The 16,081-nt window shown below is 39.6% G+C and overlaps 1 protein-coding gene across 2 annotated transcripts in view; it reads left to right on the top strand.

Moving 5' to 3' along the window:
* LOC5578497 (TOX high mobility group box family member 3) overlaps nucleotides 1-16,081 on the top strand; it is a 321,793-nt gene that overhangs the window by 255,011 nt on the left and 50,701 nt on the right. For both annotated transcript variants that reach the window (XM_021848623.1, XM_021848614.1), the window contains exon 8: nucleotides 7,397-7,477. In XM_021848623.1, coding sequence (XP_021704315.1) covers nucleotides 7,397-7,477 — 81 coding nt within the window. The remainder of the gene's footprint in view (nucleotides 1-7,396; nucleotides 7,478-16,081) is intronic.

Genomic DNA, 16,081 nt, shown 5'->3' with positions numbered 1-16,081 from the left:
TGCGATTCAAGCGTGGTAGCACTAAAAGATGGGTTGCTCTCTTCATGGTTGCATCAACGATCCATCTAGAAATCGCACATACGCTTTCCACGGAATCCTGCAAGATGGCGATACGTAGGTTCATCTCTCGTCGAGGTCGAGATCGAGATCTACTCAGATCAAGGGACGACCTTCCAGGAAGCTAGTGCCGAATTGAAGCAGCAGATTGGGGCCATCAACTTGGACATGGCGGAGACTTTCACGAATACGGAAACCCAATGGAAGTTGAATCCTCCGTATGCCCCCATATGGGAGGAGTATGGGAGAGGCTGGTGCGATCGGTGAAGTCTGGTTTATCAAACATGGCATTAACTAGGAATCCAGATGAAGAAACCCTGCAGACGACTATAGTGGAGGTAGAATCAATTGTCAACTCGCGTCCTTGCAATTGACAGTCAGGAAAGCGAGGCCCTGACACAAAACCACTTCCTTTTCCTAAATTTGTGTGGCGCGGTTCAACCAGCAGTTGGACCAACGGACGAAGGTGCATCATTGCGGACTAACTGGAAGCACATTCAAGTTATGCTCGACCGTTTCTGGAACCGTTGGCTGCGGCAACATTTACCAGTCATCGCCAGACATCCAAAGTGTTTCAAGAAGGTCACATCGATAAACATTGGAGATCTGGTCATCGTGGTGAACGAAGGAACCAGAAATAGTTTGACTAGAGGAAGGATTGTTCAGGTGTACCCTGGACGAGATGGACAAGTTCGTTGTGCAGATATTTAGACAGCAGCAGGGGTGATGCGTCGACCAGCAACGAAGATAGCTGTCCTAGATGTTGCCAGAGAGGAGGTACAGTTTGAGAATACCTAAAGCAATACGTGCGGGGCGTGTTGGTAACCCGGACCAACGAGTTTGGTACCAGCCGTTCAGTACCACCCGCGGCGAATACTGATAGGACAGCGATAGTGCAAACTGTCAAAACGGCAGAGAGAAACTCTGAGAAGCGAAAATTGATTATCCTTCTAAATTTATACAAAGGTGCACACTCACGATCGTTTGATAAACATCCTAAATTTATTTCCCTAATTTGATAAAGCTTTCTAATTTGTTTCTACTTAACCTAAGTGATTGTTCTAATATGTAAGTAATTAAAGAGTAAAAAATGAATCTGTTATCCTAAATAAACATTGAATTATAACACAAAAACATAAACCGGAACTCCGAAACACTGCTGGAAATGTGGTGAAAAAGGTCACGTTGGCAGGGACTGCCTGAAGACACCTAGGTGCATGCTGTGTAAGGTGGAGGAAGGTAACACCCATACGACGGGTGGCTTCAACTGCCCCAAATATTAGAAGGCGAAGGCAGGGCAATAATGATGATGGAGATAACGCAGGTGAACCTCAATAATTGCGACGCCGCACAACAACTGTTGTGGCAGTCGACAACAGAAACAAAGTGCGACATTGCGATCATTGCAGAACCGTATCGGGTTCCTCCCGATAACGGCAATTGGGTAAGACGGCGATTCAAGTAATGGGCCGATTCCCTATCCAAGAAGTAGTCGAACGCTCATACGAGGGCTTCGTGATCGTTAAAATTAACGAAATCTTCGTGTGTAGCTGTTACGCCCAAACCCGGAGTCCCAGGCTTGGGCTGCAGCGTTGGGAACCAAACGTAATCGAGATAAGCTGGCAAGTACGTTCCGGCTCATGGCTATACGGGTTGCGAGTGCATACCGCACTATATCATCGGAGGCAGTGTGCGTTATCGCCGGAATGATCCTCATCTGCATCACTCTGGCTGAGGACATCGCATGTTACCAGCAAAGGGACACCAGGAATGTGAGGAATACCATTAGGTTGGACACAATGGCCAGGTGGCAGCAGGAGTGGGATAACTCGGAGAAAGGAAGGTGGACCCACAGGCTCATTCCTAACGTGTCGGTGTGGACGACCAGAAAACATGGAGAAGTTAACTTCTTCCTGACCCAGTTTCTGTCAGGCCATGGATGCTTCCGGAAATATCTGCACAGATTCGGACACGCAGAATCTCCGCATTGTCCGGCCTGTTCAAATATCGAGGAGACACCGGAGCACGTTATATTCGACTGCCCTCGATTCACGGATATACGAAGCGAGATGATACCAGAAACCGCAAACGTCCTAAATCCGGACAACATCGTGCAGAACATGTGCCAGCATGAAAGCACCTGGAATGCGGTGAACAGGGGAATAACGGCGATTATGTCGTTGCTGCAAAGGAGATGGCGTGAAGACCAGAGAGCTCCGGGTCGCGATCGGAGTAGGCTAGATCCTCCGTCGGGGACTAGACCGAGTAGAGCGGGCGTAGCGTAGTATCGGTTAATAGTCGTCGGGGCGCCTGCAAACCGGAAGCCATCCTCCAACCGGAATTGCAGAACCGACCCTGGCACTTGGCCAACCAACGTCGAGTCGGAGTAGGCTGAGTGTACCGCCGGGGTCCAGCTGAGTAATTCGCGAAATAGCACCGGCAAATGGTCGTCGGGGCGCCTGTGAACCGGAAGTTTCCCTCCACCGGAATCGCAGGACCGACCTCGGCATCTGCCCGGCCAGCTTCGGAGTAGGCTAAGTCCACCGCCCGGGACTAGTTGAGTAGATCGCGTTGTTGCACCGGCAAATGATCGTCGGGGCGCCTGTGAACCGGAAGCTTCCCTCCACCAGAATCGCAAGACCGACCTCGGCATCTGCCCGGATAGCATCGGTTCGGGAGATCTTCCGCCGCCGGGGAAATCTTCGTCGGAGTAGGATAGATCCACCGCCGGGGACTACTCTGAGTAGTACGTAGCGTATCACCGGCTTGAGTCGTCGGAGCGCCAGTGCACCGGAAGCCATCCTCCAACCGGAATCGCTGGACCGACTTCGGCACTCCACCGGCCAGTATCGAATCATGAAGAAGCGCGTAGCCGGAGTAGGCTAGCTCCACCGTCGGGGACTAAGCCGAGTAGCATCGATCGTCACAAACCAGTTTTGGGTCGTCTGGGCGCCAGTGAACCGGAAGTCATCCTCCAACCGGAATCGTTGGACCGACCTCGGCATCCAACTGGTCAACAAGGAGAGCTCGAATAGCAGCAGCAGAGAACGAGTCGTCTTAGAGCAACGTAGTGCACATGAGCGTCCAATAGAAGATCAACAGAGCTCTGACGCGAGGCCAGTCCAAGGGAAGTATGCGTCGTCGCACAGAAAGCTGTCCAAAGTCCCGGCGAGATGTTCAACCGCCAATTGGGCAAAACGCTCCAACAGCGAACTAGCAGAACAGTTAGAGGCTGAGATTGAAGAAGTGCATGAGCACAGAAGTGCATGAGCACAGCCCTCCCCCGATGAAGTTGCCTGATGTAGTTCCGGGGAGGCACAAGGCACAGGAGCAGTAGGGAAAGTTTTTTAGTGGTTAAGCACGCCTAACGTGAGTCCCACACCGTGCCAACACACAACAGGCCTGGCTTTTGAAGCTTTTTTGTACCCTACTATAAATAAAAAAAACACGATTGTTACACTTGAGAAGGACGAATTGCTCATGCAGGACTACTTCATGTAAGGTAACCTAAAATTGTAAAACATGCATAAAAACTAAAGAATTAACTCCGAAACAAAGTAAGAGTTTGACTAAAAAGAGGTCCGGAACTTCGTCCGCTCTTGTGGCAACAACGAGTGGTATGTTAGTTAGTCTTTGGTTTAATGCGCACATTTTTGCTTTTAGTGTATAAACAACAACATCAAGCATTGAAAAAAGTTGTTTCGAAAGAGTTTCTACAAAAATAACAGAGATGCTAGTTAATACACCTGAAAACGCAGATAATCAGCAGAAAGTGGTCTGATATATACGTCTATTCAGGAATGCCATTTAATTTTCAAAAAAATATTGATTTTAGAACTCATTCCTTGAATATAGTATGCATAAACCAAGGGATGGTACACAAATTATGTCACGCCAAATTTCAACTTTTTTGTCAACTTGTCAATTAAATGTGAAATTTGCTCGCATTTACTAGATTTCTAGTATATCTGTACATAATCTTACATGTACAGAACATTTTTTTTTACTTCTTCAATTTGATGAAAAAAAAGCTTAAAATGGGAATGAGATTTGTTAACATCAATGGCGTACCTAGAAAGTTTATCTATAGGAGGCCACTTTATTATTTTGTTGTTTTAGGTGGTAATTAGGGATTTTCTTGCATCCGTTCTGGTGTTTACCTCTCACCAACAAAATTTATTAGTTTTGTAGAACAGGCAAAAACAACATTATCTTGGAAAATGTGGGAATCTTCTCAAACGTATATCATATGATCATGAACGAAACAACTGGAACTGGGAACTGAACTTGCCTTTACCAACTTTGAAATCTAGTCTAAGCATGTTAAAATAGATAAAAGCGCTACAAAATTGACATATTCTACCATATATTACAGATTGTTTCCAAAATAACCTGAGAATTCCAGGTTTTTTTAGATTTAACAGATTTAATTCCCCGATGATTCCAGGTTTTCCAGTTTTTTTCAGGTAGAAGACACCCTGTAAATCCCTATAAACAGGGCATATAGAACTAACATAGTGCTTATTTGAGGCTTGTGTGCAAGAGACGTGGAATCAACATTGATGCATTTGTAGGGTTTCTAAAGAGCGGAATTGTTGTTTATAGGCATGTCTGCATTTGTATCATTACACTTTTAAAATTGCTAATGCTGATTTAGGGCTAATTTTGCTTGGGGAATATTATGTTGAGAAAAAGATGATTGACGTATGCTTTTATATTATATGTTTTTTTATAAACGAAGCCCAAAAAATCGATATGAATTGCCGCACGTTATACACTCTCGCTTTTAAGTGCCTCAATCAATTAATTTTACAGCGAAATTTGCACCAGAGTGGAAAAGGAGAAAGTGAAAATCAACCAATAATTTTACGGATGTATATGAACAGAACTGAACATTTACATCAGGAACAACCAAAAAAAACTGCATCAATTTGAGACCCTCAACCAACCATTCAGTGAGTGTATGAGCGTGTGATTGCGCGTTTTGCAGTTGTACCTCGTACTGGTGTAATTATTTACCGCCATTCAAAGTAAATCATTTTAATTGCCAAAAATTTAAACAATAATCATAAGCATAAATCATCACCCGATCTTCGGCCGGTTATTGATGGTGGGTGCGCAGACTATGGGAGTCTGAGTCGGTACATGGAGGTGCAAAAGGGACAACTTTTAGGAGCGGAAATACATCGAGCAGTGGAGTTTATTTTCACATCAGTAGGAAGTAATATGTTCTGTGCATCGATGGAGGAGGATTAAGTCTTGAAATGCATTCCAGGGACCACGCACATATGGTGGATGTATTATGGTTTTAGGTCGCAGATTTAAATGTGTTTCTGCGATGCAAAGAGGATTACACAGCTTTGGGAATAATTGATACCATGTATCAAATTTGTTATGCGGAGAAGTCGAGATTAATATTAGGAAGATTAAATGTTTCAAATGTAACAACTGGATCAAGGTTAACCCTATAACGCCCAAGGTATCCCTCAACTGTAGCTATGTCTCGAAATTATTATCAACTAGTTGTAAACTCACGAACACATCGCATTACTTGTTCAATGCAACAGTGTGTGAAAATCCATTAGTCCGTTCTCAAGCTATTTCGTGACATACAAACTCAATTCCATTGTTACTTATATAATTTGTTATTTACCCATGGGATGAATAACCAACCAGACGGAAGAAACCAGATTATGACAGAATGTGTTCCCCTGATATTTTTTTGTACAACCACTTGTTATGGAACATGTACCGTTAGTAGTTAAATGCAAAAATAAAATTATAACAAATCCTACCATCATTATAACATAATTATTTCAGAATGTGTTACAAAACAACGAAACTATTGCAAAATATGTGATTTTTCATAACTTCGCATATTATTCACAACAAGCTCACAAATGCAATGTCGAAAATATAACAAATAAAGTTAAAAATGCGTTACATAAATATAACGACAAAGCCATCTTATTAACAAAATTATATCAAGTGCAGATCCAAAAAAACTTTAAAGTCAGAGTCAGATAAGCTGACAGCAACAAAGATTTGATTATGCATTTTACCGTTAACGGGTTAAAACACAACTATCAATTGCAATTTTCGATTCCTTTTAGTTCTCATGCCTTGACCCCTTCAACTGTGAAATTGCTTATTACCATCTCTTTATTGCAACAGTTAAGCATGTATGAAAAATGATTATCCAAACTCCTAGTAGCATGATTGCTTTCCGCACAAATCGTTTTCCAAATTTTCGAACAAAACTAATTCAACTTGACATTATGTTTAAAAATGTATATCCTCCATACCGGGAAGCTTCGGCGCTTCATCCGAGAGATCCAGCGAATCCAATTCATCAAAAAACAAAGGGCCAAACACCCAAGTCAAACATTTAATTATCTTCCCTTTTATAACCTCGTTTGGAGCCGCATTTTCCCCGAAACTAATGTGAGGAGGATCCTTTTTTCCGGAAGCTAACATTTTCGGATTGTTTACCTTCTTAGTTGAGTTGAGTTGAGAATCTACATACAATGATGTGCTATTGCTTGCTGGTTTGGCATATGAGCCCGTTCGCCAGCAACGTATAAGTCCGTGTATAGCCTGTTTTGGGTGCAAGAGCAATTTGTATGCTTTCTAAATGAAAAATTCCATAATTGATGAGAACCCAAACGATGGATTTTGAGAAACGAGCTGACTCCAGTAGCAACTGTCAGAGCACGGAGCTGAAAGGCACGACTCAACGGGTGAAACGGGTGAGTGATGGCGGGATGCCACCGGAGTTCACTCCGGTTGTCCAAAATGATGTATTTGCAACTGTCAACGAATCCTAATCAATACGCATAAATGTGTGAGGTGCAATTTGAGGAATTTGAAGACATTGTATTACCTTCTCATCCAACAGCAAGCTTCTGGCCTGTCGTAGAAAAATAATCGTTGGATATTGTTTCCGTGAAACTATTCATGAATCATACCATATGTGCGCACTCTATGTACTGGTTTATGTAGTTGTACACCATATACGATGTAATTTAGATTGTAATAGGAATTTAATAACAGCTATAAATCATACCAGGGAATGTTGAAACATTGTTCCGCCTTCACTCGCTGACTGCTGCTGCTGCCGTTGTTGCTGCAATCTCCTTGATCTCATTTTTATTGCTAGAGAAGAAGAGCTCTTTTCAATTTCGTTTTTTCGTTGTTGTACTGCTGTCTGTATGTAAAGCTACAATACGTCTATTTGATTGTTATTTGTGTGCTCACTGCTATCTCTCTCTGTTATTACGCCGTCGAACTCTCCAAACTGACATCATCTCTCCTCTTCTCCTTTTGTGACGATTTCCAGGTGTACAAGAAGAAAACCGAGGCTGCCAAAAAGGAATACCTAAAAGCATTAGCAGCGTACCGAGCGAGTTTAGTGTCCAAGGTAAGTAGTTGATTTAGTTGAAAAGCACTGCATTAGCCATTTAAGTACAGACTGACAACCGTAACATTCAGTTGGAATGAGGTAATTGATCTTGATTGGAACTGTATTAGGAATTTTTGAAAGAGCTGTAGCTTTTCTTTCAAAATGAAAAAAAAAACTTTGCCTTTATATAAAGTTTCGTTGGAAGATGAAAAATACTGAACTTGTCAATTAACAGTCAAGTTACCCTGGAGACTTTTGCTATTATGATCCGCAAAAAAAAAATAATAAAATATGAGCACTTCTCGTTGACTTCCACTGGCCGATTTTAATGGAGTATGGCAATTTTGAATTTCCATAATATTAAGTTTCCCAAAAACTTCCACTTCCACTGATTCGCGTATTTTAACAAAACTCCTGACAAAAAGATGATTGTTTGACGTCCGGAAGCTCACATTTTACGATGTTTTTTTTCTGACCCGCAACGCTAAACAATAATCGCGAATTTCCAACGCTACATACGCACTTTATACATACATCTAACCGAATAATGCAATTTCTTCTTCTTCTTCTTCTTTCTGGCGTTACGACCCCACTGGGACAGAGCCTGCTTCTCAGCTTAGTGTTCTTATGTTATTAACTGAGAGCATACTATGCCAATGACCATTTTTGCATGTGTATATCGTGTGGCAGGTACGAAGATTCTGTATGCCCTGGGAAGTCGAGAAAATTTCCAACCCGAAAAGATCCTCGACCGGTGGGATTCGAACTCATGACCCTCAACTTGGTCATGCTGAATAGCTGTGCGTTTACCGCTATGGCTATCTGGGCCCCAATTTACCTGTTTTGTAAATTGAAAGCGACGCACGAAATTTTTCCTAACTATAAAAAAATTGTATGTTTACGGCAGAATGCCCCAAAAAGCACTTTGCCTTCGAAAAGATGGCTGATAATTAAAAGCCGAGTTGCTTGAAACTAGGATTGCACACTGATATAAATCTACACGTTCAAACCATCTAAATATTTTCAACACTTTCATTACGCTGTTAGAAATGTTAACGACACTTTACAAGTGCGCTATCAATTTCAATAAGGTTTAAATTTGAGTTTTAAAGGCTGCTCCACAATACACGTAAAAAGCCTTAATTGTACAGCTTCTACGACTTTGTTCACTCTTCTGGTACATGTGAGTGAATGAAGCTGAAATCACGTTAATATCACTTAAGTCAATACGTGGAGTGGGAAGGGGTGAAAACCTTAACAAGGGGTGACGAATGAGTTTTCAATATGGGATGATAAGTTTCTACTTACATTACAGTACTAGTGTGTTTGGGACATTTCTCAAAATTTCTCCATAGTAATTTCCATATAAACCTACATTGTCTTTGGGCCACCTATAAATCACCACCTAGAAGCTGAAAAAGTCACAGAACACTATTTTTATGTTACATACAAAGGTATCGACCGTGATAATTATATTTTGAATTTGTTTATCGGCATATCGGTCTATTTTGCTCGAAGTAAGAGGGAGCATGGTGAAGAAAGCAATGAATACTAGATGGATAGGTACCGTAAGGGAACGACGAGAGAAATTGGATTAGATGTTGAAGAGGGCATATCATATGAAACAGTATTACTTGAAACGTCCTTCCTTGTGGCTAACGTCCCCTATGGGAACGGCTTGGGTGTGTTTTGAGAATGACACTACCAAGACAGGCTGTCTATAATTATGGATTTTCGGCACTTCGTTTGTTGCTGACTCTCGTGCTTAAAAATAAAATCGAGTGAGCATGCGACAAGCAGAGGAGCCTCGAATCCAAAATTTGGGGAGCAAGAATTCTTCTACCACATTTCTTCTTTCAGTCTCATGACATTCATGTTCTGTCACACATGGCTATCTAAAGCCTACATTTCGAATTCAATAAGCAAATCAGTCGGTTTTCATGATCTAATATTTAATGTTTACTCAACATGACAACTGTTATTTACCGTGAAGTCAATATCGCAATCCATATGGCTACCACACTCAGGTCATGTGATTTTCCTCATTACGAAAATCTATTAGTAAAACACACGACCTTGACGTGTACATTTTCCTCAGTGCAATGAAAAGGCACACGTAAATAAAAACGCTATTTGCTATTTACGAACACATTTAGATTAAATTACTGGGGTCGGTAAAATTTTACTGGGTTTTGGAACTACCGAAAAAGTCAGTAAAATGAAAATTGTCGCCATGCGTAATTGAAAAGCAAATTTCACCATGTTTTTTTAATCGATTTATGATATCAAAAGAAAGCTCTCTGCAAAATTTTAGTGAAAAATCAATGTTTTTCGATTTCTGACATTTTCGGTAGTTCAAAAACCCAGTTATTTTTACCGAACAGATTGAGTGTGAAATGTTTCGTTTTTATTCCTGGCAACAGTTTTCTCGTCTGCGAATCATAAAATGTGTATTTTAAAAATATTTCATAGAGTTACGAAGTCGAGGGATTGTGTCAAATACGACTATTTCGTATGGTTAATAAAAATGGCGTAATATGTACGAAATATATATACGACAAAATACGAAAAACAGTTTTCAATGTATACGTTCAAAAATCCTAATTCATTGACTAGACATGATTTTGAAAGCAAATTGGCAAAAATGGTCAATGAAACCAAAAATCGATATTTCCGGTACATTTTGCAGAATTGTTTAAAGTTGGTCTTAAATTAGAGAATAGCTTAAAATTAATTATTAAAACCGTATCAATATCAAAATTTATTGAAATGTTATTTGCGTACCAATTTGAAGTTGAATATCGTGGATAAACTGTTTGTACTTACTGAATCTTTTTGAGAGCTGATTGTGACAAAAACGGCGATATTTATAACAAGTATGATGATCTAATGGATTTATTCACTGTGCAACACAAAAAAAATTCCATATAATGGCGCAAAAATGCGAAAATAAAGCCGTACAGGAATGCTGTGGAATATCCAAATAGCCAAAACTCTTTTTACGCCCCCTCTTTTTACGACCCCTCTTTTTACGCTCCAAGAATTCCAATTTACGCTGCTGCCTCCTGGCGACCCACAAGATCCAATGTAAATTGGTATATTGGTATGATGAGTAGATGACGGTGTCCATAAAAAAATCTGACGCCATTTTGGATTCCAAGATGGCGACTTCCGGTTTGTGAAAATTACTTTAAACCCAGCCTATGGTACTCCTGGAACGGGATCGATGAAAAGATACCGGAAAACGAAGTCTGTAGCAATTTTGGATTTCAAGATGGCGACATCCGGTTTGTGAATATCATTTGAAATCTATGCAATCCATTTTATGTTTACGGTGTTCGAGTCAGGAGATTGTCGAGATGTAATTTTTTTTTTCAAGGTTCCACAAGCTATTGATCTGCTGCATCGAAGTTATTTGAGATTATTCTGATCGAAGCTGTATTGAACGCTTCTAAAAGTTTTGTCTCCACAGACCAGCATTGTTTCATTTCAGGTAGATCGGTGGTAACTAGCTTGCTGAAGTTCACAAATACATGCATCCCGGCAATGGAACAGAACACCCAAGTCGATGCCAAATACACAGACTTGAAAGCTGCCTTCGACAAGATCTATCATAGGATACTACGGTAGAAAATTGCCATCGTCTTCAATGTTTACTAGACTTATTCGTTGATTAGTGTCGTTGGAATAAATTGATCGTTAGTATTCCAAAATGCGCGGTAATGGAATTCCACCGTACAAAGGATCCAATACTGTATAACTACTACATTGATGGCACTTTGCTTCATAGAGTTAATAGAATAAATGACCTTAGAGTCCTCCTTGGTCTGCATTATTCATCTATCATCGCGAAGGTACATAGACAGCTTGGCTTTATTTCTAAGATAGTTTGAGACTTCAAGGTTCCTCAATGCCGTAAGGCATTGTACTGCTCATTGGTTAGACCTATAGTTGAAAACGCTTCTGTGGTCTGGTGTCCGTACGAGGTTACCTAGATCCTTCGCCTTGAAGGAGTGCAGAAGAGAGAGCATTTTTTGCAATTTCTCATCATAATAGGCTGTTTTTCATCACGCCAATCTGTCATGAAACGGCCTACTTTCTTGCACTGAAGTATGCAGTGAGGGAATAGCCATTACGCAACTGAAATCAATGCTGCAATGATTCATTACGCAACGCTTTCTCAATACGCAACTGTTTTTAGTTGCGAAATGAATCATAACACAACTATTTTTTTCGAAAATCGTAAAATAATGGTGAATGCATTCAGATATAATGTCTGATACCCTTCTACGAAACTGCAAAAAATGTTGTATGTAACTCGTTGCAGAACTCGATTTTTACAGCACTCGTTGTAATTATCCTACTCGGAAAGCCTCGTAGGATAAATACCCACTGCAACTACTATTTTGCAATTCGGTTGCATTTCGGCCTACTTTTTATTAAGGATATTACCAACATAAAGGCCTACTTTTCCTACCGGTAAAAACAATGCTGAATAGTGTTACTTTTCAGCACTAATAACAGTATCGAAAAGTATCACTTTTCAGTTCTGTTTTGGGAGTCATAGAATTGCCTTCGTACGTCTTTTATTGAATTGCTCTGAATTTCTCAATGACTTAGTTAACTAAATTCTGATTCTACATCTATTTGACGAACCTAATCGAGTCGGATTCATAAAGGTGGCAGTAGAATTTATGAGTTTACTAAAGTAAAAAAAAAAACGGGAGCATCAGGCGGTTGATGCTTAATTATGTGTAGGCAATTTAGTACATGAATGTACTCGCTTCGTGTAGGGTCAGTGTTCCCTTAGTGGACAGTCCCCTATAGTCGCACTAGTGGCTTTTTACGGCCGTTTTGCTTTAGATCTTTTCAAAACATTTTTTGACATGAAGGTCAGGAACTATTTATTTAAGCACCATTGATACATAGCTTGATTTTGTTCAAAAAATGATCGAAAAAATTAGTTTAGCTTAAAATTTGAGCTCCCTTGCGCCTATAGTTAACCTATTGTTCCTATAGTAGCACTACAGAGAGAAACTATTTTTTATTATACGAAATAATTAATGAATTAAGAACTTTTTTACATCGAACGAAAGCTTTTGAGCCACACTTTGTAGGGAAAATATAAAAGTTTTGTAAAACTACGGTATTGATAACTATTTTGCCAACGCCGTGATGCTAGTGCTACTATAGGAACAAAAGTTAGAAATAGTGCTACTATAGGCACATGTATTCCTATAGTGGCACACGTGATAATAAATACAAATATTTGAGTTTTCGTAGTTTTCATATTTTTCCCACAAAACCAAGATAAAAAGTTTTCAGATGATGTAAAAATAATGACGCTAGCGTTATTTTTCGATTTTATACGAATTTTTGTTCTTAGCTATGCGGCTATTGGTACATCGACCCTACTTGGTTCACGCATCAAGAAAATTGCTCGCTTTTGAACCACACCACAAGCGTTATACTGACGATGACGGTACGGAGGGCACAACCGCTTTTGAATTCATTTTCTGATTGTCTTCTGATTGACCATCACAAGTACCACCGCGCTAATACTGTATGCAGGAAGCGAGGTTCTTAACCAGTATTGTACAAAAAAACGCGCGGGCCCTGAGGGCGCTGCCATAGTAAACGCGTCATGCGACGCGTCCGCGTCTGCGAGCCCGCAAAGCAGAATATCAACAATAGGAAATTCTTTGATCGCATCGCGTTCGCGCACGCACACGCGTTACTATGGCCACACCGTGAGTCTCAAACTTACAGAAACTTCTTACCGTCAGCCGTCTAAAAAATCACGCCAGTACTCCACACCACAAGCGTGGTGATGTTGAAAGCGCGAAGGAAAAAAGAGAGCAAGCAAAATGGATCTCTCTCGTGGAATGATTTGTCTCTTGTCTCCCCACCGCACGCACTCACAGATTGATGTGGCAAGACTGTGCACCGGCCAGAGTTGACGCTTTGGCTACTTAGGCTGATGACATACCGAAAGAGAAGAGAAGTGAAGTGAAGTGCTGGCGAAAAGAGAAGAGAAGAGGTAAAAATGGTATGGCATACTGGGAGAGGTTTCGCAAAAGTTTCAATGCGCTCCGTGTTTTCATTGATTTTGTGCTTCTGCAACAGCATACTGCCTGCGACCAGAGAGAGAGCGCGCACGGCTGCTTTATTCGTTTTCTTCTCCTTTCCCATGTCCCATTCGCATCAACAGAGGCCTGTAAAGGCGACTCTGTAGAATGTAGCAAGTTTGTTAAAATCATTTCTCATCAAGCAGGAAGACTGCTTCTCGATGGCGTCCGAAGAAAACCATTTAAATCACTAAGTATGTTTATTTTTCGTCATCATCCGCACTCCAGTCCGCTAGAAATTACAATGTAGGGCCAATACAACCTGGATGAAACAAGCAGAAATAGCAATCATAGGCTATCATTCAGAGGATATACCATGACCCCACAGTTATGGATCAAATAGTGTGGAGTCCAACCTACAAAATTCAATAAAATTACATGGTAAACGTAATTTAGAAGCACGAATTGAATCGTTTCAAATTGGATCTTTGTATAGTAAACTGTTTTGAGTGTAATATTTACATAGGATTGCATAAAAATCAAAAATTGTATCGGTTTCTGAAAACCATATTATGGATCAATTTTCATATTATGGATCAAATTGTGACATATTACGGATCAGTGCGCAAAATCAAGAGATTTTCAACTCAATGCATATGTATTGCTTGATTTGGCGAAAGTTAACAATGTGTCACATATTACTGCAAAAAATAGCAGTATTAGAGCTGGAAACAAGGGTAAAATGCCCTTTTTTGTGATAGTGCATTATTATTATTATTTATCTTTATTAGGGAGATTTTCAGCCCTTGGCTGGTTCATCTTCGAGATACTGCATTGTAGTAACTGAGACATGAACCTGTTTTCGCTCCATACCAAGTTTTCCACCCATTTTTGTCTGCTAAAAACGAAATTGACAAACCTTGATGTTTTATTAGTTTTATCCTTAATGCTTTTGTCTAAAAATGTCGAATCCAATGCTTAAAATGGCTGAAATCTACATTCTTTGGATGTGATCCATAACCGTGGTAAACAATTATTTCCTGGTCCATATTATGGATCACTAATTAGAAGTGCTAATATTTGGTATTTAGAATCTACAATCAAGAAAAATGTTTTCCAAAGATGAATTTATACTACATCGAAGCGAACGAGCATGTTTTATGCTATAACATTTGAATTTTCCCACCAGTGGGAGCTTATGAATGCAGACGGCACTTCTTAACAAAAACGGGAAAAATATGTTTTACGTACACGTTTATGTTTTGGGCAAGTTATTCGATGTTGAACGCTAAAGTGATCCGTCACTGTGGGTGATCCGTAACTGTGTGGGCATGGTACAACATAAAAATTGGAAAAAAATATAACAGAATAAATAAGTTGTTGTTGATTGAATACACGATTGACTACATTAATTAAATAACCAATGAATAGTTAATTCAGATTTTCGTGACATAGTTTTTAAATACGAATCACTACCACATATTATCAAAACAACTACTAAATGGTTAAATTAATTAATTCAAGAGAACAAAAATAAATCAAAACATATATGGTACTGGTTGTGCATAATGATGATAGCTATCAAGCCGACTGGTATACATACGTGTATACGTGTATATATGGAACTAAAATTGACTATAATCTTGATGTTAACATTTCTTTCGAACAAAACTTGATATTAACAATGCTCTTGAAACTTTAACGAATTCCATTGTTGAAGCCAGGAGCACTGGAATTCCAAAATGTGAAGTAAAATATGAATACGTGATTATAGACTATGATGATGAACCGTCTTAAAAAAACGTGAGGAGAAGGCAATTTCCACGCACTCGCGATACTGCTATGAAAATTATATGGCAGGATTTGCAGAAAGAAATCAAGAAACGTTTTTCTCAATTAAGAAACAAAAATTTTGAAATTAAAATTTCTCAATTGTACCTTGGCTCTAAGCCCTTTTGGAAATTATCTAAAATTAAAAAAAAAACCTCAGAAGCCAATACCGGCATTGGAAGAAGAAAACAAATTACTACTAACTAATTGCGAAAAAGCTCAAAAACTTGCTATGCAGTTTGAAAGCGCGCACAATTTTAATTAAGGACTTACTAGTCCAATGGAAAATCAAGTTCTTCAAAATAGACTTCGAAAATATTCTCAATCAAGAGAACGTTTTCGAAAATTCCTGGGATACAGATTTGGAAGAAATGGCGGCGTCCATTTATTACGTAACGCTAAAATTGAAAATTTTCAGGCCAACCATGTTGTATGCTGTACCAATATGGACTAGCTGTTGTAATTGTAACCAGGAAAAAAGCTATTTAGAGAATTCAAAATAAAATTTTGAAAATGATTCTGAAGCTTCCTCTCTTGTACATATAGTACTAATGAGTTACATAGAATATCCAATGTTGAAATTTTGGAACAAATGTCAAATAAAATAATCAATAATTTCAGGCAAAAACGTTACAATCTTCTATTGCCACGATTAGTGCGTTATATATTTAGGTTAAGTTTTTTTTTATAAGCAGGTGAAATCAACTCACCTGTAAAAAATCTG

The sequence above is a fragment of the Aedes aegypti genome, chromosome 1 (assembly GCF_002204515.2).
Source record: "Aedes aegypti strain LVP_AGWG chromosome 1, AaegL5.0 Primary Assembly, whole genome shotgun sequence".
NCBI lineage: Eukaryota > Metazoa > Arthropoda > Insecta > Diptera > Culicidae > Aedes > Aedes aegypti.
This window is presented reverse-complemented; position numbering and strand designations above follow the sequence as displayed.